General features: G+C 44.4%; 1 protein-coding gene across 1 annotated transcript in view; it reads left to right on the top strand.

Moving 5' to 3' along the window:
- The window catches only part of swi2 (Protein singed wings 2), a 45077-nt gene that overhangs the window by 10162 nt on the left and 9702 nt on the right, over window positions 1–25213 (top strand). Inside the window, 2 exon segments of the mRNA XM_028187103.2 lie at window positions 5374–5536; window positions 19215–19372. Of these exon segments, the coding sequence (XP_028042904.2) occupies window positions 5374–5536; window positions 19215–19372 (321 nt within the window).

Below are 25213 nucleotides of genomic sequence, written 5' to 3'. Positions count from 1 at the left end.
CAACGCCGGGCGACCATAGGGCCCTCTCAGCATACCTCCGAAAGGAGAACATAGGTTTCCACACCTATGCCCTTCAGGAGGACCGCGAGCTCCGCGTAGTAATACGCGGAGTTCCGAAGGAACTCGACATAGAGTACGTAAGGGAGGATCTGACCGCTCAGTCCCTCCCGATAGTAAGTGTGCACCGGATGCACAACGGCCGCGACAAAAAACCATATAACATGGTTCTAGTCGCTCTAGAACCAACCCCGGAGGCCAAGAAAAAGATCGCATGTCTCGCGACAGTATGTGGCCTATCCGGGGTTACCATTGAAGCCCCCCATAGACGTGGCACTCCCGGACAGTGCCACAGATGCCAACTATATGGCCACTCGGCTCGGAATTGCCACGCGCGCCCCCGCTGCGTGAAGTGTCTCGGCGATCACGCCACGGTAGATTGCTCGCGAGTTAGGGAAACCGCGACCGAACCTCCAAGCTGTGTCCTATGCCTTAAGCAAGGGCACCCCGCGAATTACCGTGGATGTCCTAGGGCTCCGCGAAAACGTCCGACCCACCCAGCCCCCCGTACCGTCGGCCCAAAGACTTCGGTGCCTTCAGCACCGAAACCCGCCTTCGTACCGGCTGCGGTTCCCACCGTATCGGCGTGGAATAAACCGCTGCCGTATACGAGGTCGGGAACACAAACTGCACCCCAGCCCCCGCTCGCGACACGTCCCGCGCCGCAGCCCCTGCTCGCACCTCCCCCCGCGCCCGCGTACCGTCCCCCGCAACCCTCAGCCGTCAACGACTTCACGCTCGTGCGCGACTTCGTCACGGCGGTCAACTTCGACCGTCTGCGATCGTTCGCAGACGCGTTGCGAAGGGCGGTAAACCCCGAACAACGGCTCGCGGCCGCGTTCGATTACATGGACGTTTACGAGTCCGTGGCCCGTACTTTCTAAAATCACCGGTAATCAATGGCGCAAAACGCTAGAGAGAAACCATATTCCCTTACGTTAGCATTCTACAATGCTAACGGACTCGCGCGACAACGCGATCAAATTTACGAATTCCTCCGCGACAATCTTGTAGATATTCTGCTAGTGCAGGAGACCTGCCTGAAGCCCTCGCGTCGTGACCCGAAAGTCGCGAATTACGTCATGGTTAGGAATGACAGACTCACCGCCTCCAAAGGCGGGACTGCCATTTACTATAGGCGGGCCCTGCACATTGTCCCTCTCGATACCCCCTCGCTCTCACATATCGAGGCGTCAGTGTGCCGTATCTCGCTGACGGGACACCAGCCGATCGTCATCGCATCCGTTTATCTCCCCCCGGACAAGCCCCTTCTGAGCAGTGACATCGAATCACTGTTCGGCATGGGAGACTCCGTCATCCTGGCAGGCGATTTAAATTGCCACCACACTAGGTGGAACTGCCACAGTTCAAACATAAATGGTAGGCGTCTCGACGCGTTTATAGACGACCTTACCTTTGAAGTAGTCGGTCCCCCAACTCCAACATGTTATCCGTATAACATCGCGCTCCGTCCGAGCACTATAGACCTGGCACTGCTGAGGAACGTAACTCTGCGCTTGCGTTCCATCGAAGCAATGTCAGAGCTCGACTCAGACCACCGACCTGTCGTTATGCAGCTCGGTCGCCCCCACAACCCAGTCACAGCTACGAGGACCATGGTGGACTGGAAGAAGCTGGGCAAATGCTTAGCCGATGCCGCTCCACCAATCCTCCCCTGCGGCCCGGATTCAACTCCCTCCCCCGAGGACACAGTCGAATCCATAAACATCATCACGGATCACATCTCTTCCGCGATCATAAGATCCTCAAAAGAAGTCGATGTGGAGGATAGCTTCCACCGCATCAGACTGTCCCCCGAACTTAGGAACCTCCTAAGAGTTAGAAACGCGGCAATCCGGGCCTACGATCAACTTCCCACGCACTCAAACCGGATTCGGATGCGTCGTCTACAGCGGGATGTAAAATCTCGCCTAAGCGACGCCCGAAATGAGAATTGGGATAGTTACTTAGAAGGACTCGCGCCCTCTCATCAAGCATACTGGCGACTAGCAAGGACTCTCAAGTCCGAAACTACCGCTACTATGCCTCCTCTCGTACGCCCTTCAGGCCAACCACCGGCTTTCGATGACGATGACAAGGCAGAGTTGCTGGCCGATGCACTGCAAGAGCAGTGCACCACCAGCACTCAATACGCGGACCCCGAACACACCGAGGCAGTCGACAGGGAGGTCGAGCGCAGAGCTTCCCTGCCACCCTCGGACGCGTTACCCCCCATTACCTCTGACGAAGTTAGAGAAGTAATAGACAACCTTCAACCTAAGAAGGCACCCGGCTCCGACGGCATCCGCAACCGCGCGTTAAAACTCTTACCAGTCCAACTGATAACAATGTTGGCTACCATCTTAAATGCTGCTATGACGCACTGCATCTTTCCGGCGGTATGGAAAGAAGCAGACGTTATCGGTATACACAAGCCGGGCAAACCGAATAATGAAACCGCTAGTTACCGACCGATTAGTCTCCTCCCAGCGATAGGCAAAATTTACGAACGGCTCCTTCGGAAACGCCTCTGGGACTTCGTTACCGCGAACAAAATTCTAATAGACGAGCAGTTTGGATTCCGCGCCAAACACTCGTGCGTACAACAAGTGCACCGCCTCACGGAGCACATCTTAATAGGGCTAAATAGGCGTAAACAAATCCCGACCGGCGCCCTCTTCTTCGATGTAGCGAAGGCGTTCGACAAAGTCTGGCACAACGGTTTGATCTACAAACTGTACAACATGGGAGTGCCAGACAGACTCGTGCTCATCATACGAGACTTCTTGTCGAACCGTTCGTTTCGATATCGAGTAGAGGGAACTCGTTCTCGTCCCCGTCATCTGACTGCCGGAGTCCCGCAAGGCTCCGCACTCTCCCCGTTACTATTTAGTTTGTATATCAACGATATACCCCGGTCTCCGGAGACCCATCTAGCGCTCTTCGCCGATGACACGGCTATCTACTACTCGTGTAGGAAGATGTCGTTGCTTCATCGGCGACTCCAGACCGCAGTAACCACCATGGGACAGTGGTTCCGGAAGTGGCGAATAGACATTAACCCCACGAAAAGCACAGCGGTGCTATTCAAAAGGGGTCGCCCTCCGAATACCACTTCGAGCACCCCACTCCCCAGTAGGCGCGTAAACACCTCCGCCGTTAGCCCCATCACTCTCTTTGACCAGCCCATACCGTGGGCCCCGAAGGTCAAATACCTAGGCGTCACCCTCGACAGAGGGATGACATTCCGTCCCCACGTAAAAACGGTACGCGATCGCGCCGCGTTTATACTAGGACGACTCTACCCAATGCTTTGTAGACGAAGCAAACTGTCCCTCCGTAACAAGGTAACCCTCTACAAAACTTGCATACGCCCCGTCATGACGTATGCAAGCGTAGTGTTCGCTCACGCGGCCCGCACCAACTTGAAACCCCTTCAGGTAATACAATCCCGATTCTGCAGGATAGCCGTCGGAGCACCATGGTTCCAGAGGAACGTGGACCTCCACGATGACCTGGAGCTCGACCCTGTCAGTAAGTATCTACAGTCGGCATCGCTGCGCCACTTTGAGAAGGCGGCACGACATGAGAACCCTCTTGTCGTGGCCGCCGGAAACTACATACCCGATCCTGTAGACCGTTTGGTAAACCGTCGACGTCGCCCAAAGCACGTCATCACGGATCCTCCTGATCCACTAACGGTGCTTTTAGGCAATACAAGCACCGGTCACCGTCCTCGCCGAACCCGTCGCTTGCGACGAAGGGCTCGACGAGCGAATTAACCCACAGACACAGCCCACTGAGTTTCTCGCCGGATCTTCTCAGTGGGTCGCGCTTCCGATCCGGTGGTAGATTCTGCGAAGCACTGCTCTTGCTAGGGCGGTGTTAGCAATTCTCCGGTTTGAGCCCCGCGAGCTCACCTACACAAGCTAGGGTAAGCTGAAATAGCCTCTCAAGGCTATCAGCATAGGTAGGAAAAAAAAAAAAAAAAAAAAAAAAAAAAAAATTAATGAACACGATATAAGGCCTAGTACACTCGCAAAGATAATTCACAATATTACTTATAGTTCTGTGTTTTAGTTACTGTGTCTCACAACCGAGTAGTTTCTCGTGAATTATTTTGTGAGTCTTCTTTGTAATCTAGTCGGTATTTCCTAAAATGTATAAAATTGCTTCGAATAAGATAGTTTTTGTAGGTTCTTGAGATAATTCGATCACTGTCAGACGTCTCGGTGCTTCGGTACTCGGTATTTCGAAGAAGCTGCTGCCTACGTGTATAAGTTATTATTAACGTTTATATTTATCGTCCAAATATATTTCATAATAATATAAATGCCTTTCTATAATAGGGAATTCCTTTTGGAAATTCAATTAAGCCGTAATTAAATTAATGGTAATGAAAACTAAACTATTCTATTAATGTATTAGAAACAGTGTCTGGCTACTGCTTCAATGCAAAGTTTATACGGTCCTATATTTATGCCGCGTACTACAGGAAATAGTTGTTGAAAAGCCCTGTTTAGTGAGAAAACTTCTACATGATTTTGACGATTATTTTGGGTCCAAAATTAACGTGTTTTTTTTTAAATATATGGCTGGCCAAACGAAGTATGCGAAGATATAAGACTTATACGATTTTAATGCCACTGGTACCTAGGTGTGTAGATTTTGAATCTAAGATTGTTAGTATGCAGGCGCATATAATAAAATGCCCAAACCACGTCATTACGGATCCTCCCGATCCATTAACGATACTTTTAGGTACAAGCACCGGTCATCGTCCTCGTCAAACCCATCGCCTAGGACAAAGGGCTCGATGAGGGAATTAACCCATAGACACAGCCCACTGAGTTTCTCATTGGATCTTCTCAGTGGGTCGCGTTTCCGATTCGGTGGTAGATTCTGACAGCACTGCTCTTGTTAGGGCCAGTGTTAGCAACACTCCGGCTTGAGCCCCGTGAGCTCCCCCACATATTAGGGCGAAGCTGAAATAGCCTCTCAACGCTATCAGCATAGGTAGAAAAAAAAATCAAATGAAAATGTTATTTGCTTGTGGGCTGTGGAAAGTATGCACGAATAGATATTACCATTCAGCCGCAAAGCACTCATGCGTTCAGGGTTGAGTGCGTGCGATACCTGTCATTCAATTTAGTTTAGGCTTCCACCACAGTTTTCAAGGTGAGTGACAGCAGTCACACTGATATCTATGAACTCCGGTAATCACTAAGTGAGTCGTGAACTCGTTCGCATATGAAAGCTAAATATTTTTTAAGTCTTATCGATTCTTAACATACTCATCCTTCTTCTTATTCTCAGAAAATAACGATGCACGGCTTGGCATCTCTTTGGGAGATACCTCCGGAAACGGTGAACCACATGGTAAATTTGCGAGAGATGGACCTTAGGAGTAACATGTTAAGACACATGAAAGCACAACTATTGATTGGATCACCGGTTCTAGAGCGAGTTCGGTTAAGTGGTAAGTTTCGCCATTTTCATTTATATTTTGTGATCTGGTCATCATGCCGATGCCATTAAAGATTAAGATGAATGCTTTTAATTTGAAAGAGGCTAAAGAAAAAGGTAGGGTAAAGAAAAAGGGAAAAAGGGACATGCCAAAACAAAGTATATATTCTGTTTGATAATTTGGAGTTAATTTGACACCCTATATAAATATTTAATGACATCTGATCGATGAAAGACTGAATTTCAAATTGATCAATATAGAATATAGATATATTTCCCCAAAATAAGTCACCAAATAATCATCAATTAATTATAAATTAACAGTTTTCTGAACCTTAGATATAATTTTATAATTATTTATGATTTATTATACTTATTACATTTATTAACCCGTTGTTTCGAACAAGTTTTTCATGGTTATCAGATCCTGAAAATATTTTACAAACTATATAACTTTTTTTCCTCTACCTATTATTGTTAGCCTAAGGGGCTATTCCAGCTACGCGCCAACGAGTAGATGAGCTCACGGGTTCAACCTGAGAGAATTAGCAGCTAGCATTAGAAGCTAGCCTTAGCAAGCAAGAGCAGTGCTTCGCAAAATCTACTACCGGATCGGAATCGCGACCCACTGAGAAGATCCGGTGAAAAACTCTTTGTTGTGTCTATGGGTTAGTTCGCTCTTCGAACTCTTCGTCGTAATCGACCAGTTCGACGAGCACGGGTTTTTTTTTTTTTTTTTTATTTTTTTTTTTTATTTTTTTTTTTATTTTTTTTTTAATTTTTTTTTTTTATGATTGAAAGTTTACTGGTGGCCCGAAGGCCTTTCCAGTTTCACCAGGACACGTGGGCGAGCAAAGGCTCAGCCAGGAGAGGTGGGATTTGCTAACAGCTACCCGAGCGCCTCCGAAGGAGACCTAACAGCTCAAGAGTAGCTGCCTCGCGAATGAATCTACTACCGGATCGGAGTCGCGACCCGCTGAGAAGATCCGGCGAGAAACTCAGCGGGCTGATGCATGGGTTAGGTTGCACGTCGACCTCTTTGTCGAGTTCGACGAGTACGGTTACCGGGGTCCCTAAGCCTGCCCCTAGTATTAGAGCTGAAGGCATCTAATGCAAAGGTTATTGGATCTGATGGATCCGTAAGGACGTGTCTAGGGCGTCGACGGTGACTGGCTCCTGCATGATCAGGATTCGGGGAGTAGTCAGCGGCGGCAACGATAAGGCGATTATCATGACGCATAGCCTTATCGAAGTATCGTTCCGACGCTGACTTCATGTATTTCCGAATTGATTCGAGGCCCAGGTCGTCGCGTAGGTCAAAGTTCCTCACGAACCATGGAGCCCCGACAGCTAACCTGCAAAAGCGGGATTGTAGGGATTGGAGGGTGTCTATGTGTGTGCGGGCCGCGTGAGCGAACACCACACTCGCGTAAGTCATGACGGGCCTTATGCAAGTTTTGTAAAGTGTCACCTTGTTCCGAAGGGACATTTTACTCCGCTTACAGATCATGGGGTAGAGTCTACCGAGAATAAACGCGGCACGGTCACGGACTGATTTTATATGCGGGCGGAATGTCATCGATGCATCCAGGGTAACGCCCAGGTACTTGACCTTCCTGGCCCAGGGTATGGGTTGTCTAAAGAGAGTAATCGGGGGTGTGAGATTCCTCCTCCTAATCCGGGAGGAAATCCGTGTGGAGCTTCCCCTCTGAAATAGCACCGCAGTACTTTTCGCTGGGTTGATGTCTATGCGCCATTTTCGGAACCACTGTCCTAGGGCTAGGGCTGCGCTCTGAAGCTTCTTCGCGATTAGGGACTTATTTCTACTAGAATAGTAAACAGTCGTGTCGTCGGCGAATAAAGCTAAATGGGTCGGCGGCGACCGGGGAATATCGTTGACGAATAAGCTAAATAGGAGGGGTGAGAGGACAGAGCCTTGCGGGACTCCAGCTGTGAGAGGTCGTGGGGAGGAGCGGGTTCCCTCGACTCGATATCGAAAAGAGCGGTTCGACAAGAAGTCCCGTATGATGAGCACGAGACTATCCGGCACGCCCATGTTGAATAGTTTGAAAATCAAACCATTGTGCCAGACTTTGTCGAACGCTTTTGCGACGTCGAAGAAGAGAGCTCCCGTGTATAACGGTTTTGGTCGATTAAGCCCCACAAGAATGTACTCCGTGAGGCGGTGCACCTGTTGAACGCATGAGTGATTTGTACGGAATCCGAATTGTTCATCGATGAGAATGCCCTTGGATGAGACGAAATCTCTGAGGCGCTTGTAGAGCAGACGCTCATACAGCTTGCCTAGAGACATGAGGAGGCTAATCGGGCGGTAGCTCGTCGGATGATTTTTTGGTTTACTGGGTTTATGTATGCCGATAACGTCCGCTTCTTTCCACACCGCGGGAAAGATACAGTTCGCCATAGCGGCATTGAAAATAGATGCCAACATCACGATGAGTTGGACGGGTAGAAGTTTAATAACGCGGTTAGATATACCGTCGGAACCGGGAGCCTTGCGAGGACGTAGGTCTTTGATCAAGTCTTTAACTTCCATCGGGGTGACGGGTGGTAACGCATCCGAGGGTGGCAAGGAGGCTCTGCGTTCTACCTCACTGTCTACTAATTCTACATGAACAGGGTCCACGGATTGAGTGCTGGGCGTGCACTGGGTTTGCAATGTATCGGCCAGCAGCTCTGCTTTTTCGTCATCATCAAAGGCCGCGAGTCGGCCTGAGGGGCCTACGAGGGGGGGCATAGTTGCTACCGTATCCGATTTGAGAGTACGAGCTAAGCGGTAGTAAGACCTTTGGGAGGGCGCGAGTCCTTCTAAGAAATCAGATCATCTGGCATCTCGGACTTCGGCGATGCGAGACTTTACGTCGCGTTGTAGGGCACGCATTCGAATACGATTTTCCGCGGTAGGATACCTGTCGTAGGCGCGTATCGAGGCGTTCTTAGCTCTAAGGAGTTCCCTAATATCGTCGGACAATTTGAAACGGTGAAGGAAGTCCTCCGCTACAACTTGTTTCGATGACCTATCTAATGTCGAGGTGATGTGTGATGTTAAGATGTCTATGGCTTCAGCGGTATCCTGAGGAGACGGGGTAGAGTCCGGGTTAAACGGGAGCGATGGTGGATCAGATTCAGCCAGGCTGATGCCCAGCGTGTGCCAATCCACCACAGTCCTCGTGACGGGAACGGAATCGGGAGCGCGACCGAGCTTCATAACGACGGGACGGTGGTCTGAATCTAACTCTGAAACTACTTCGATCGAGTGTAAGCGCAGAGTTACGTTTTTTAATAACGCTATGTCGAGTATATCTGGGCGATGCGCGATATTTAGCGGGTAGTGAGTCGGGGTTAACGGAGCGACGATATCGAAGGCGAGATCATCGACTAACGCGTCAAGCCGCCTGCCATTCGGGGTTGTGGTGTGTGAGTTCCACCTGATGTGTTTACAATTTAGGTCGCCCGCCAGAATGACAGAGCTCCCCATACCGAGCAGCGCCTCGATATCACTGCTTAGAACGATCTTATCCGGTGGAAGATAAACGGACGCGATAACGATCGGCGCGTGTCCCGTCAGTGAGATTCGGCACACTGATGCTTCGATATTAGCGAGCGCGGGAGGATCGAGCGGGACGCAATGCAGGGCTCTTCTATAGTAAATCACGGTACCACCACCACGGGCAGAGAGCCTGTCGTTCCTGACCATGTTATAGTTCGCGATTTTAGGGTCACGGCGCGCGGGCTTAAGTAGGGTCTCCTGCACTAAAAAGATATCAATTTGATGGTCACGCAAAAAGTCAGAAACCTGATCACGTTGATTTGCGAGACCGTAAGCGTTAAAAAATCCTATCGTCACGGATAGGGGCTTTATTCTACTTGTATACGCCATTGATTACCGGCGGAGTGAGGGGAGGACGTACGTATTTAAAGACGCGTATACGTCGGCATATTCCTGCACAACGGCGATAAAGTGTTGTGCAGTGGAGGCAGCGCGAATGACGTCGCCCAAAGCGTTAACGCGCTCAAAGTTGATCGACTGAAAGAAGTCGATCGCTAAAGCGAGATTTTCGGACGCGGTCGGAGGGCAAGTCGCGGGAGAGGGACGAGTCGCGGAGGCGGGACGAATCGCGGAGGAGGGAGTTGTAGCCGTGTTCGTGTACGGCAGCGGTTTCGCCCAGGCCGAGACACTGGGCACCGTTGCCGGAACGAACGCTGGCTTAGCCTGCGGCGCAGAGGGTGCCGAGGCTTTGATGTCTGGACCGGAAGCTCGGAGGCGGTTTTGGCGGGCGACGCGGCGATTTATTTTCGGGGCTCGGGGGCATCCGCGGTAATTTGCGGGGTGACCCTGTGTTCGACACAGGACGCAGCTAGGTGTTTCAGTCGCGGTTTTTTGATCGCGAGTGCATAGGGCCGTGGCGTGATCGCCTAAACATTTGACGCATCGGGGGCGCGCGTGACAGTTACGGGAAGAGTGCCCATACAATTGACAGTTATGGCACTGGCTAGGAGTGCCTTTTTTATGGGGGGCTTCGACAGCGATACCAGAGAGCCTACAGACGGTCTGTGTGTTAAAGATTTTCTTACCCTCGGGGGTAGGCTGGAGAGCGACTAGAACCATATTATATGGCTCCCTACCGCGACCGGTGTGCATACGGTGCACAGAATTCACTGGTAGGCCTTGTTCTAACAGGTCGACTTTTACGAGCTCTACATCTAACTCTTTAGGGATTCCGCGTATTACAACGCGGAGTTCCCGCTCCTCCTGAAGCGTATAAGTGTGGAAGCTTATACGCTCCTTACGGAGGTAAGAGGTGAGGGCCCTATGGTCATCAGATGAATGCACCTTTATTTGGATGCCGTTCGCGAGGTTACGGGCATTCGTGAAATTGATATTTTTGGCCTTAAGGGCCAGGGAAACTCGATCCCAAGCTGCCTTCTCTTGAAGGATTACCGGAGGAGGGGACTGGGTTTTATTTTGTGCCACCGGACGCGGCGACGGACTGGCAGGGGCTGGAGGCGCAACGGGAGTCTGGGGGCGGGGGCGCGACGCGTTCGCGGCTTTGCTAATTTTAGTGGCCGCGGGAGCTCGAGACTCCGCGGCACGCTTCTTACCCTTTTGTACCAGGGTAAATCCATCCGTCGATGAGGCGGGGGCGAGGTCGACCTCCATCTCCGAGTCAGAGTCGGAGGACGAGGAGGCGGGCGCAGGTGACCTACGAGTAGGTGTTTTGGAGGGCGCGACGGAGGCCGCGGATGATCGCGCTGCTGGAACGGTGACCACGGCGGACGACGCAGCAGTTTTACTCGCCAGTATAGGCGACGCGGGAACGGCAGGCACGACGGAGGCTGCGGTGCTCGATGCAGAAGTTTTGCACGCAGGTACAGGCGACGCAGGAGCAGCCAGCTCGGCGGAGTCCACGAGAGGGCTCGCGGTGTGATCGGCCTTGAAGGCCTGAAACTCGGAAGTGAGCTTTGGGTAGCGAAGCCGGAGAAATTCCGCAAATACAGCGTCCATGATGGCTACGTGCCCAGGTGGGGCTACCCTGGGTCTTAGAAAACACTCGCCTTGCGGCGAGGCCCCAACTTCTCGGACCTGAGCGGTTCTATTGAACAAAGGTGGCGATGCGGCACGATTACTACAGGACAAAGAAAAAACACAACAAAACGGAAATAACAAAAAGAAACAAAACAATTAAACACTTCCAGGAAGACAGTTTGTCGGCAGATGTACCACGAACACAGAAATATCAAAAGGAAACAAAACAAATAAAAACTTCCAGGAAAAACACTTGGTCGGCAGATGTACCACGAACACACGCTCGCGAACAATGGCCGGGTTAACCAAACCCGGGCGAACAAAGGCCGGGCAATCGAGTGGTCGATGAGCACGTCCGCACGTGACGGGTGCCTCTATCGGAATGACGAGCACGGTGACCGGTGCTCGAAGAAACTAAAAGCATTGAGAGTGAATCTGGGGAATCCGATAAGACATGTTTCGGGCGATGGCAGCTTTGCGTTGCCAAGTCGCATGGGTCGGATATGTAATTAGTGGCGACGATAAGAGGATTATCGCGTCGCGCCGCTTTTAGTTAATGTACACGAGGGCCGCGTAAGCGAACGCCTTATTTGTATAGGTCATGACGGAACGTATTCAATTTTGTAGGACTTTTTTTAAACGCTTAGATTGGTGGACGAACTCTTTTTTTTTTATGATTGAAGGATTACTGGTGGCCCGGAGGCCTATCCAGTTTCACCAGGACAGGAGGTGGACGAACTCACATGCTACCTGGTGTTAAATAGTTACCGGAGCCCATACACATCTACAACGTAAATGCCGCCACCTACCTTGAGATATAAGTTCTAAGGTCTCAGTATGGTTACAACGGCTCCCCACCTTTATACCAAAACGCATTATTGCTTCACGGCAGAAATAGGTAGGGTGGTGGTACCTACCCGTGCGGACTCACAAGAGGTCCTACCACCAGTAATTACGCAAATTATAATTTTGCGGGTTTCATTTTTATTATACGATGTTATTCCTTCACCGTGGAAGTCAATCGTGAACATTTGTTAAGTACGTATTTCATTAGAGAAATTGGTACCCGCCTGCGGGATTCGAACACCGGTGCGTCGCTAGATACGAATGCACCGGACGTCTTATCCTTTAGGCCACGACGACTACAGTGACTTCTACCTCTGTTACTTCCTCTTTATCTACTTTACCTATGCTTCTTTTAAATATTACTAATATAGTATATTACTTAACAATAGGATATTTCATTAAAATGTGCTAAAAGAAAACTTGCCCTTTGGTTTTAATTTGGCAAAATTCAAATACCTAGTGATATAATTCAAAACTCAATTGCGAACAAGAACAAGTTAACAGAAGTTGTATTTATTTATTCAGAAGTGCTAAACGTTCTAAAACAGGGTCATAGCAGATCTCAATTTTGTTCCCCATCATTTGGACCTTTGAGATATTTGCCCAACTTTTCGTTATATCAAAGCTATTTCCAATTGTTTATTTCAGATCAAAAATAAATTAATAAGTAAATTTGTAAGTGATCATTTCGCACATTTTTATTTTTCAATTTACAACTAACTAAATGTCAATTTAAAAGGTAATTGAAAAAGTAAAAAGTATTTACAAATACTCTAATAAGTAAAACACCGTACAATTTTGTAACGGGGCTTTTATTGGCTGGTAGATAATAAATTATCATATGTGTGAATATTCATAGAACCTACCTATTCATGCGGACTCACAAGACGTCTTACCACCAGTAATTATGCAAATTATAATTTTGCGGGTTTGATTTTGAATACACGTTATTTCTTCGCTGTGAAAGTCAATTGTCAACTATTTTTAGTACGTATTTCATTAGAAAAGTTGGTACTTGCCTGCGGGATTCGAACACCATTTCATCGCTTGATACGACTGTACTAGGCATCTTAACCTTTAGCCTACATCGACTTTAAAATGGAGGATGTTTTATCAATTCGAAGCCAGCTCCTAGAATGTCAGCCATGGTAACTCTGAACTTGTGCGCGGGGACGTTATCTTTGCCAAACAAAATAACTTTAGCGAATTTGAAACGCCGTTGCTTGCGTATTTCCTCAAGCAACTTTGTTATCTGTCCTGCGTACATAGTCCCCATAATAGTGGCTCCATGATTAAAGTATTCCATCATCCCCACTCTTTGCCTGTCCCAGAAAAACAGCCCTTTGGAATGATGGAACAGTGGCGTATGGAAACGCTATTTATTTATCCAAATTGAAGATGACGCTCTCTTTCAAGTTATGGACTGTTTTTTTTTGTTTCAGGGTTATAATGATGAAGCCATATTTTGTCTATAGTTATGATTCGAGCCATAAAATGGGTTATGATCTTGTGTAATAAACTCAAACAGCTTTGTACAATTCTTGATCTCCCTTTTCTGCGCGTTAGAAAGCATTCTGGACATCCAGTGCGCTGACACTTTTCTCATACCTACATCCGCCAAGACTATGTTATCAACTTTTTTTGATCGGTTGTCTGTCACTACGAAAGTAGTGCGTCCCGTGTGGGGTTCGTTGTTAATGAAAGTTCTTTCTGGCTTGAACTCAGTATACCAACGCGCAGGCCTCGAATATCCAGGAGCATGAACCCCTAATGTTGTTTTCAAGTCTTGATTTACCAGCTCCGTTGTAAAAGTTTTCAACCAGAGATATTTTATTACTGCGCGGACTTTAATTTTATTGATTTTTAAGAACACGTTCCCAGATCTCGACGCGGACGCCCGCTATCACAAAGTAGGTGCCCGGCGGCGGCACTTGCCGAGGCTCGTGAAACAACCTGGATTTTCTCCAGCTTCACGTCGAGCCCCCAGCCTTCAGAGCCTCCCGACGTCGAATGCCATACCTGCGTAAGCTAGACGGGCAGACTTTCGGTAGTCTCTCCCCGGGGTTACGACCAGTATGCTGTCCGCGTAAATAATTTTAAATGTTCAATAAGATTGGATCAAATCTATACTAATATATAAATCTACAGTGGTTTTACGGATGATCCGTTATAACTACTGAACTATGCATCCGATTGACTTGAAACTTGGTATCCATGTAGAAAATACATGTACTTAATGGATAGGCTAATATTTATATGAGTGTTGGACTCCCTACACCAGTTGCGGGGGCGTTAATGATGAGAATCTTTGTGGGGGTGAGAAATAACAATGTTAATTTTAAATGCCCAGCGAAGCGGACGGGTACAGCTAGTAATATAATAAAAACATCTAATTATTAGATTAACGAAGAGATAGAGAAAAACAAGGATAAAGCTAGTTATATATTGGATAATTATCACATGCTATTTCCCACAGGTAGAAACAGCATTATTCACGGTCGAATAAATATCATGGAAGTTGTATAAATCTGAAGCTTTTTGTGTTAATCTTCATCATAAGGAATTTATTTCGACAGCAGTTTTTTTTGCCGATTAACGTAGCGAGATAATATTATTTACAAAAACCGGACTCAATATCATTGTATCTATATATTTTTCAATAATTGTGCTTATATAAAGTATTCAGGCATGCTATCGATGCATTTCTGCCTTTCTAGAAGTCTGCTAAGCCACAAATTGATCAGGGGGTTGTGAGTTATTGTTATTTAGTTCTGGAGTATACACACACAATATACAATACGCTTTGTTAGAACCAGACTAATGAATCCATGATAAATCATACTGGCATAACACCCGCAAACAGTGACCATTATGTTTATAGGCATAACGACATACGTTCTGGTTTGGAACATTTGTTAGGTGCTGAATCAAAATCTAGACTAAATTACGAATATTTACAACTGTGAAAAAATAATCCACTTTTCATAGTAAGTCATACTTTAATTGGTATGTCACACTAAGTATGATTTTGTTCGCGTATCGCCCATTTGTTAAGGTTTATTACTATGTTAATTAAACTCTCTCTTCTTGTGTCGCTTTCCTTATTACTCATTGTTGTGACTCAAATGGATTAATTTTGTTTTCATGCTAAAGTATAAAGCTGGTCCTAGCTCAGTCGTAGCTTGAGTATAGCAAACTTTAATTTCTTTAAAGTGAAAATTACAATCGTGTTTAATCTCTCATTGTTGACCATAATTTTCGGGTGCCTGTGGTTTCGGGAGATTATTTATCAGTTCGAAATGTTCAGAGAAATGAAGAATCTAATCGATTACTAAGCGGTACTGAGATTTAGTGATACAAAGCTCTTTTGACATTTATTAGGGCGGGGCCGGCATTCATGTTGTAATATTTATACGCTCCTGTAACTAAATGTACCAGTAACAGTAACTTAATAAAAAGTGAACTGTGAGATGAGATCTTTAAATCATCTGAATTTTGACTCGGCTTAATCTACATGATATCCACCAAGGTAGAGATAATTAAGATGAGCTTTTGATAAATTGTTAACTAAGTAATCCATACTTTTTCCATCCAATACCTTTTTTTTTTTTTAACGCTGGGGAATCCATTTACGGATACCCGGTCGAGGGGGGTAACGGACCGGGTTATGTCGGACTCCGGCGCCTCCTGAGAGGAAGAAGGGGAGAAGAGAAGGGCCGAGGTCCTTCACCTCCCCAATTTCTCACAGGAGACTACGCCTTGAAAAAGGCGCGCGAAGCACTTGCCCCGCAGAACGACTACCGACTAAACCCCATCGAGCTCCACCAAACCGACTACACGAAACTTACGGTACCGCGATGCGCGCCGAAAGTCTCGCCTTAGGCGGTACCCGTACTAATGTTAAGACGGGATTTCATCCCCGGGAAAATCCCGTAGAACCTCGTCTCGGGTGATACACCGTGAGCGGCGCACAGGAGCCATCTTGCACCGCTTCACCACCGGACCAACAGTCGAGTGCCTAGCGCCCCCGCACCCGGCACTCGATAGTCCCTACGAGGGCTGAGCGGCGGCCTCTCGCACGCGCCGTCCACCCCGCCTTCTGCGCTGAGGAGCCGAAGAGGGATCCCGTTCCCTTTCTCGCTCCTCAGCCTCACGAAGCGCCATGACCAAGTCACAGAACCCAGCCATGGCCTCCCACGAACTCCGGTCCTCTACCATACGGGCGACTATAGCCCGCAAAGATAGGTCCTGCCCCAACACCGCGACGAGGTTTCGCCGCGGGTGCTCCCACCGTGGGCACGCTTCTAGCGCGTGCTGAGCGTCATCGTTCGGGTGCCCGCACTGGTGGCAGCCCGGATGTGGCTCCCTTCCGCAGACTCTCCACTGATACCTCCCGAAGCATCCATGCCCTGAAAGGACCTGGGTGAGGCGAAAGGAGAGCTCACCGTGTCGCCGGTCCATCCAATACCTACTTATCTATCCATTTAAGAAATGATAATTAAAATTTACTTAAGATAACTGTAAAAAGTAATTAAGATAAAGTTTCGGTTCCAGGACTAATTATTCTATTATTAGAAACTGTTGCTGACCCAAGTATGTTGGGTGATGTAGATTTAAATTCTTAAGAAGTAATTATATTTATTTTTGTGTCAAAAATAAAGAGCATTTTTGTTCTGCTAATTAGATAGGAAGCGCATTTAAATTATTGTTTCTGTTTTTTTTTTTTTTTCTTGCAGCTGTACACAGCACTAACCCTGATTTTTGTAAACGTACATACATACACCCAGATGTTAGTTTATTAGGATATTTTTGCTCACACCATCTGTAGGTAAGCTTACTGCAAAAAATACTTGTTTACATTGTTACATCAGGAGTCAGCGATATTGTTCCTAAACGCTACGTCATTTATTGAATTCGATCGCCTCGTTCATGTGATCATTAGTGAACCTGAGTACCGGTGGTTTTGTACTACTCATTTGGGTATCGTTTTACAAATTTGTGTTTGTAAGGGCTTTACGAAACAAAAGAAAAGATCTTTCATCGACAGAATGTTATTGCTCGGTAAATCGACGGTCTGAATATTATTGTTTAGAACTTGTATAAATGCAAGATTTTCTTGAAAATTTGGTTAGCACGCTTATGGTTTTTGTTTTAGTATAATTCCACGATAGCTACTATTAGAGATTAAGGTTTAAAATCGAAAGTTCCGAAACAATCGCGAAGGTATCGCGAAACAAAATATATGAAACATAATATCTGACGTACAAATTTTCTTTCAAAACAATAATACAATAAAAAGGGACGCAATTCGAAAGCCGTAATAAAAGCCTTTTACTTGTGATAAAACCTCGTCCCCGAAACAGTGTTTTTCCTTTGACGTAACTTTATGAAGCACTAAACAAAACGAATGTAAATCGGAAACGGCGTTTACACGAACGCAACGTTAACCACGATCAAAGTGAAATTAATGCTTCGTAAAAATACTGTTAATAGTCAATTTCTAGATTTTGCGAATGTCGATACCTATTCAATTTTAAACAGATGTGCGTCATTAGAATGTGAACGGCATCTATTTTAAAAATGGAATTCGAGGAAAATTTTCAACCTCTTTACTGTGTATGTGCAGTTTTCTGGATTATTTCATTAGATATATGGATATTTTATTACATACATATATGGTGGTCCTGCATATAATGATACCTTATTATTGATACCTTCCGGTCACCGTCCTCGTCGAACCCGTCGCTTGCGACGAAGGTCTCGACGAGTAAGTTAACCCATAGACACAACCCACTGAGTTTCTCGCCGGATTTTCCCAGTGGGTCCCGTTTATGATCCCGTGGTAGATTCTGCGAAGCACTGCTCTTGCTAGGGTCAGTGTTAGCAACACTTCCGTTTTGAGCCCCGCGAGCTCACCTACACGTCAAGGTGAAGCTGAAATAGCCTCTCAAGGCTATCAGCGTAGGTAGGAAAAAAGAGACCTTTACTTCGAGGATGTCAAGAATATCCGTCACAGTAAACCAATACAGTTTATTCTGGATTTAAACTTCGACAAAAATATTGCTTTGTAGTGGTCACAGTAGATTCGTATAGGTCACAGTAGTTTTATAGTCGAGCGATCCAAAGTAATTAGAGAATATATTTTATTAGACACCAAAACATAATTAACACTAAAAACAGTCAACAGGGTGGGTCTTATCCCTAAAATCGATCTCTTCGAGACAACTATTTTATCTACAGAAAATCTGAAAAAGATACAGCAGCAATGTTGTGGTGTACTATTAACTATATCTAGAGTGCTCTATCAAGATAGACTAAACCATTACGCACGTTATTGAAGAGGAAATATATTTTTATTCTACAGTAAATATACTTAATTCCGTATAATATAATTTAGTTTACTTAAGATATGAAATCACTATAAGTTTTTCATACCAATATACAATCATACTTACACACAGTAATTAATTGATTCTCATAATTTACATGTCCCAGTTACAAAGAATCACAAGTGTGACGTAGGAATTATTCATTTATTCATTCATTCTTTCTCTTCGTGCCACATTACGTGTTTTTTTTTCTACCTATGCTGATAGCCTTGAAAGGCTATTTCAGCTTCACTTGACGTGTAGGTGAGCTCACGAGGCTCAAACCGGGAGTATTGCTGATACTGGCCCTAACAAGAGCAGTGTTTCGCAAATTCTACCACCGGATCGGAAACGCCACCCACTGAGAAGATCCGGCGAGAAACTCAGTGGGTTGTGTCTATGAGTTAATTCAGCCGTCGAGCCCTTCGTTGCAAGCGACGGGTTCGACGAAGACGGTGACGGGTGCTTGGGGTACCTAAAATCACCGTTAATGGATCGGGAGGATCTGTAATGACGTATTTAGGGCAACGTGTGGTAGTCACAGTCTGTCCTTTTATCTTGTTGCTCAGGAATTTGGCATTAGTTTTGCGACCGGACGCCTGTCATATGTCAACCCTCCTTGAACTATATCTACAGTTGTATAATCATTGGAGCGAGTCACACAGCGGACTTCTGTTTTTTCTTTTAATGTTTATTTTACTTCATTCGTTTTTGGTTACTTGGTTTGGTTTGTTTTGGTATTTTATTATTATTAACAATTACTTAAATTTAGATTTTCAATTACGAAAATGAATTGTTAATTCATTAATTATTGTCTTAAAATTTAATGAATAGGAAATAACTAAAATATGCCGGTAGCATTACCATATGCGAGGTATTTGATTTGTATTAATATTTATTCCAACAGTTCAATTAGATTTTCATTTTAGGAAACAAGTGGGATTGTAGTGACGGTGGTTTGGACTGGCTCGCAATGGAGGAACCAAATGGTACTACTAAGAGCCGTATCACGGATTATTACGATCTTGTGTGCTACCAAAAACTGTATCGGGGGAAACCGTTGCATAAAGTCATGGATATTATTAAGGTAAGTTATTAATGAGCGTTCAGTTCATTGAAAAACTTAAGTATAATGTCATAAAGGGCTGGATAAAAGTAATAGCTTTATGCTAATACTGCTAATACTTTATGCTGGTAGTAAAACGTTGTTTACCATCTTTTTTTGTATTATGTTTCAATATTTTTTTGTAGTTTGAAAGAATCGTGTTGTAAAAAAGGCGCAAAATTTATAAATTTATAAAAATACCAGCAGCAATTAGTGCCAGTATTTAGTGCAATATTGGGAGCGCCGTGAGCTCCATTCCCATAACGGGCAAACATTCATGTAACGAGCAGGTTCATTTGCTCATTGTCTGGGTATTTAAAATATCTGTATCTATATAAATATGTAAGTATGCACATTAGTCTCTGGTTCCCATAGTACAGGGAATCCTATTTTGGGGCCAGATGACCATGACTTGTCCCCGATTATTATTATTATTACAAGTCGACACGGGTACCATCATAGTAATTCATTTTAAGTGTAATGGTTAATAATGGTCTAATGGTTCATAGTGAAATATTACATTTCCAAACATACTACGAGTAGTTGGTATTGTAAAAAGTTGTTTTTGAAGTTATACTTCTATAGGCGCGTTATGAAAAATTGATGAGAGTGAAATTTTACGATGCGCGCGCACCGTGACACAAAATTAACAGAATGAATTTGCCCACTAAATCGCTCATTACAATACGACCGACGTAACTTGGCGAGTCTGAATATAGGCGCAGGTGAACTTTCCGAACCGTACCGAGAATTACCGAATTTATACAATGTCAAGAAAAGGGATGTCCAATATGCGTGTTTGAGGATGATTTTTAATCAATTTTTTTTCAAATTGATTAAAATTTAAATTAAAAAAAAAGAAATAAATTTTATACAAAATAAAGTATAACTTCTTACGCGCGTACATAAGTACACGCACCCTTTTTTTGTAAAGGCCCATAAAATGTTTTAAATATGTTTTTTTTTATTGTTGCTTATATGGTTGGACGAGGTCACCACAGCCCACCTGATGTTAAGTGGTTACTGGAGCCCATAGACATCTACAACGTAAATGCGCCACCCACCTTGAGATATAAGTTCTAAGGAAAAATAAGCAAGGCGGTGGTACCCACCCGCCCGGACTCACAAGAGGTCCTACCACCAGTAATTACGCAAATTATAATTTTGCGGCTTTGATTTTTATTACACAATGTTATTCCTTCACCGTGGAAGTCAATCGTGAACATTTGATAAGTACGTATTTCATTAGAAAAATTGGTACCCGCCTGCGGGATTTGAACATGTACAATATATGTAAGTAAGATATTATAAAAAAAAAAAAAAAGTAAGATTGATCCTAATGCGAGAAAATTAGACCTAATGAAGTACTATGATAACGGGAGATATTGTTGCTTAATGAATTTCGCACGTACTTCTCATACCTTGCCGACGAGATTACTTTTATTTCCATAATCGCTTAGAAACGTTCTTAAGATTAGTTCGGCCATAACGTAATGCGCAAACAAATTATTGAAGATAACTAACATTTGTAAATAGTCTCAATATCTGTTTCTACCTATGTATAATCTGTGGATTTCAGTGTATTTGGAATGGATGAAAAATGTATAAATGGAAAATGGATTTTACGGATAAGTTTTTTCGTGAAAAGTGTGTGAATTATAGGTTCAGAGTTTTAATTCATTTGATTTTAAACATTTGGGTGGACGTCTTATGAGTCCGCACGGGTAGGTACCATCAGCCTGCCTATTTCTGCCATAAATCAGTAATGCGTTTCGATTTCAAGGGTGGGGTAGCCGGTGTACTGTAAAAACTCAGACCTAGATAGAACTCATGTCTTCGGAATTTACGTTGTTGGTGTCCGTTGTTGGTCCGGAAACCACTTAACACCAGGTGGGCCATGAGCTTATCAGACCATCCCGGTAATAAAAAAAACTTAAATGGTGAAAATTTTAACATACAAGAAAACCGTCTTCGACGAAAAAAAATCTTGTTTGGCTAGCGATAACCACACACTGCACCAGATTGGACGTTAAATAATTTGTTTGCGCCTTACGATATGGGCTAATTAATGAAATAAACCTAATCTCGTCGGCAAGTTCTGAGAATTATGTGGGTATTCATTAAGTAACAAAATCTTCTGTTATGGTTGTACTTCATTAGGTCTAATTGTCTTGCGTTAGGACCAATCTTACTAACGTTTCACATATTTAAAAAATTTTGTCTGTCTTTACATAAAAAACAACAAAAAACAATTCACCCGCTGTTCTTCAAGTTCTCGTCCTCTCCAACAGGAGGGTTCCCTAATAGTTTCTCATTGGCTAACGGGAGAAGAGCACTTCACACTTTTAGCGAAAGTTCTGGTTGCGGTATCGGTTGAAAAATCGCGTTTAATTCTATTCCATCACGCGGACGGGTACGTGAGCTCACGGGCTAAATCTGAGAGAATTTGCTAACACTAGCCGTAGCAAGAGCAGTGCTTCACTGAATTACCGGATCGGAATCTCGAGTCACTGAGGAGATCCGATGAGAAACTCAGTGGATTGTGTCTATGGGTTATGTTGTACGTAGAACTAACTCCTCGTTGTATTCGACGAGAACGGTGAACAGATCCTAAAAGCACTAAGAGAGGATCCGGACGATCGTATATCGGATATGACATGTTATGGGCGACGGCGGGTTTGCGTTGCCCCGTCGCGTCGCTGGTTCGGGTATATATGTAGTTAGAGGCGGCTATAATAAGTGCGTCATCTTTTTTTTTTTATTGAGAGATTACTGGTGGCCCGGAGGCTTTTCCAGTTTCACAAGGACAGATGGGCGAGCAAGAGCTCAGCCAGGAGGGGTGGGATTTGCTACCAGCTACCCGAGCGTCTCCAAGGGAGACCTAACAACTCAAGAGTAGCTGCTTCGCGAACGAATCTACCGGATCGAAATCTCGACTCGTGGGTCATCGTGTCGCGCCCTGGAGCGCCGCTTTTACGAAGGAAAAATGTGCATGATTAAGGATAACTCTTAAAGGAATAGTCAAATATTGATAAAATTTCAAGCTCGAGACGCGATAGCTTTCAAAAAATTTTTATGAAATAAGTTTTTAATTAAAACGGACTTTAGCAAAGTATAATATTTTTTCTTATGACTAACTTAATAGTTTGAGAAACATTTATTAGTTTGAAATTAACAAAAATCGTTCGGATGAATCGATACTACATATTAATTAATGTTACCAAACAATTAATTTTCTTTCGAGTGTTCTGTTATTATACTATTCCCCCATTTAAAAATGCTTTTAATGTAGCCAAAAGCAATCATGTTGAAATGTATTGATGCCCCTTTAACAGATTATTTCAGACTTCGGTTTTAATATAATAATATGTTCAGTGACTTGAGCTGATATTCACGCCTGATAGTTTCTACTAATTTCCTTGTTTGAAGGAATTTACCTCAGATTTCCGTGTATGCTCACTTGATAGGATAGGAGTGCTCTCAATAAATTCTCCTCAAATATTTAGATAATCCCGATCCCGCTTTTGATAGCTGGTCCTCACTGATGGATTATGTAAGTTCAAATGTTTAACGACCTGTCTTGTATTTGTTGTTTGATAATAAGTTTCGCTTCTTTCTATATTTGTAGCTTCTGATTACAGTACGCATTTCAAATGCTGCTTATTAATGAGTTTTGATGCGTTTTATGCGTTTTGTCAAAAATACGTTATTGGCCCAGGGGTTTTGTAGTTTCATACTTTACTTTTACATGGCTGTTCAATAGTTTATATCATTCGTTTATAGCAGTAGTGTTTTAATTAGAGTTAGTACCACGGTAATATATTTTTCTAGCGCAAAACAATCATGCGAACCAATTTAAGGTTATATTTGAACTTAAATTACAATATAGAGTCGGTATTATTAATATCGAATATAATGAATCGAAATTCGAACATAATAACTGAGACCTCTATCTTTAAGTGAATTTATTTATCTTTTTTTTATTGCTTAGATGGGTGGACGAGCTCACAGCCCACCTGGTTTTAAGTGGTTACTGGAGCTCATAGACATCTACAATGTAAATGCGCCACCCGTCTTGAGATATAAGTTCTAAGGTCTCAAGTACCTATAGTTACAACGGCTGCCCTACCCTTCAAACCGAAACGTATTACTGCTTCACGTCAGAAATAGGCACGGTGGTGGTACCTACCCGCGCGAATTCACAAGAGGTCCTTACCACTAGTAAAAAATGGATGTATGTTATGTATTTTGATACCTCCATCATTTGCCTTTTTTACAGAAGAAAAACTGTTTACATCTACTTTTTTTATTGATTAACAGATAAAGCTTTTCAAAACTAAATCATGAAAGAAAATCTATTTTCATTTAAATAAATATGTTGTGATCAAATTTCGTAGAAAAATTAAATAATGTCGCAATCGATTGTGCTGGTGTGGCGGAAATATTGTGCTGACATTACCCATGGTGACGTTTGTATGCAAGCACAATAAGTGGATCAGGTGGTGTAAGTAGATAAGTACAGTAATCAGCAATATTACTTTTGATTCGATGTGTCAACGTTTTATTTGAAATCGTGTAAAAATATATTTTACTAGCGTGGCATTTTTGACATTTATGGATTGTTCTGGAATATTTTAATGAAATTTTCACTCACTTCTAACAGTAATTATTAATTTTATCACAACGAAACATATTACATCATTGTGTTATCATTAGGAGTACAATTAGGAGTACTCTTATTAAAACACAATAATATGGTACCATCGATCTGGTTTGATAATAATGTTCAAAGATTGTGTTTAAAAGCATGGATACTAACGCTTTATTTCGGATTACAGCATTTACACTAAAGTATCAGATACATTCGCTTAACATTAGGCAGGTTTTGAGTTCGGCTGCGGGATGGATGTAATATGCTCTGCGTAAATAAACCCTGTCCTGCCGTCTCTATGACTCCGACTAGGCTTCGGCCCTGTCCGGGGTAGGGCGCTGGCTGTGAGCGGCAGTAGTTTTAGTGAGGTTCAACTCCCACATACCCCACCCGCTGCGTGGATGGGGATCCGGCCATTTTCTCCTGTGGAAAAAAAAAAGGTTTTGAGTTCGGCTGCCTGCAGTCAACGTAGGAAAGCTACTTCGATAAGACGATGCGTCCTGAAAACCGCTTTATCGAGGCCACCGCTGAATACTACTCCCCGAATCCGACTCATTCAGGAGCTAGCCACCGTGGACGCCCTAGACACGTCCTTACGTATCCACCCGATCTACTAACATAAATATTAGACGCTTGCAACTCTATCAGGAGCAGGCATAGGGACTCGAAAACGTACTCGTCGAACTCGATTTGAAATAAGCCCGTTGATTTTCTCGCTGGAAGTTCTCAGCAGGTCGCCATTCTGATCTCGTAGTAGATGCATTCGCGAAGTAGCTGGCCTTGAGCTTTTAAGTCTCCTACGGAGGCGTTCGGGCATATGTTAGCAAATTCCACCCCTGCTGCATACCAGCTTTCTATCAAGCTAGGTATCACCAGCTCGCCCTGATGAAACCAGAAAGGTATTCGGGCCACAAGTTATCCATCTTTCCCAAAAAAAATCGGCTGCTCATCTTTACTAATAAAGTGATATTATTACTACTAGACCTTTATTTAAACTGTACCGCATTAATTTTTTTTTTTTTACACTGGTGGTAGGGCCTCTCGTGAGTCCGCACGGATAAGTACCACAACCCTGCCTACTTCTGAAGAATTAATGCGTTTCGGTTTGAAGGGTGGGGCAGCCGTTGTAACATACCTGAGACCTTAGAACTTATATCTCAAGGTGGATAGCG

Source organism: Bombyx mandarina, chromosome 08 (assembly GCF_030267445.1).
Source record: "Bombyx mandarina strain Sakado chromosome 08, ASM3026744v2".
Classification (NCBI taxonomy): Eukaryota; Metazoa; Arthropoda; class Insecta; order Lepidoptera; family Bombycidae; genus Bombyx; species Bombyx mandarina.
This window is presented reverse-complemented; position numbering and strand designations above follow the sequence as displayed.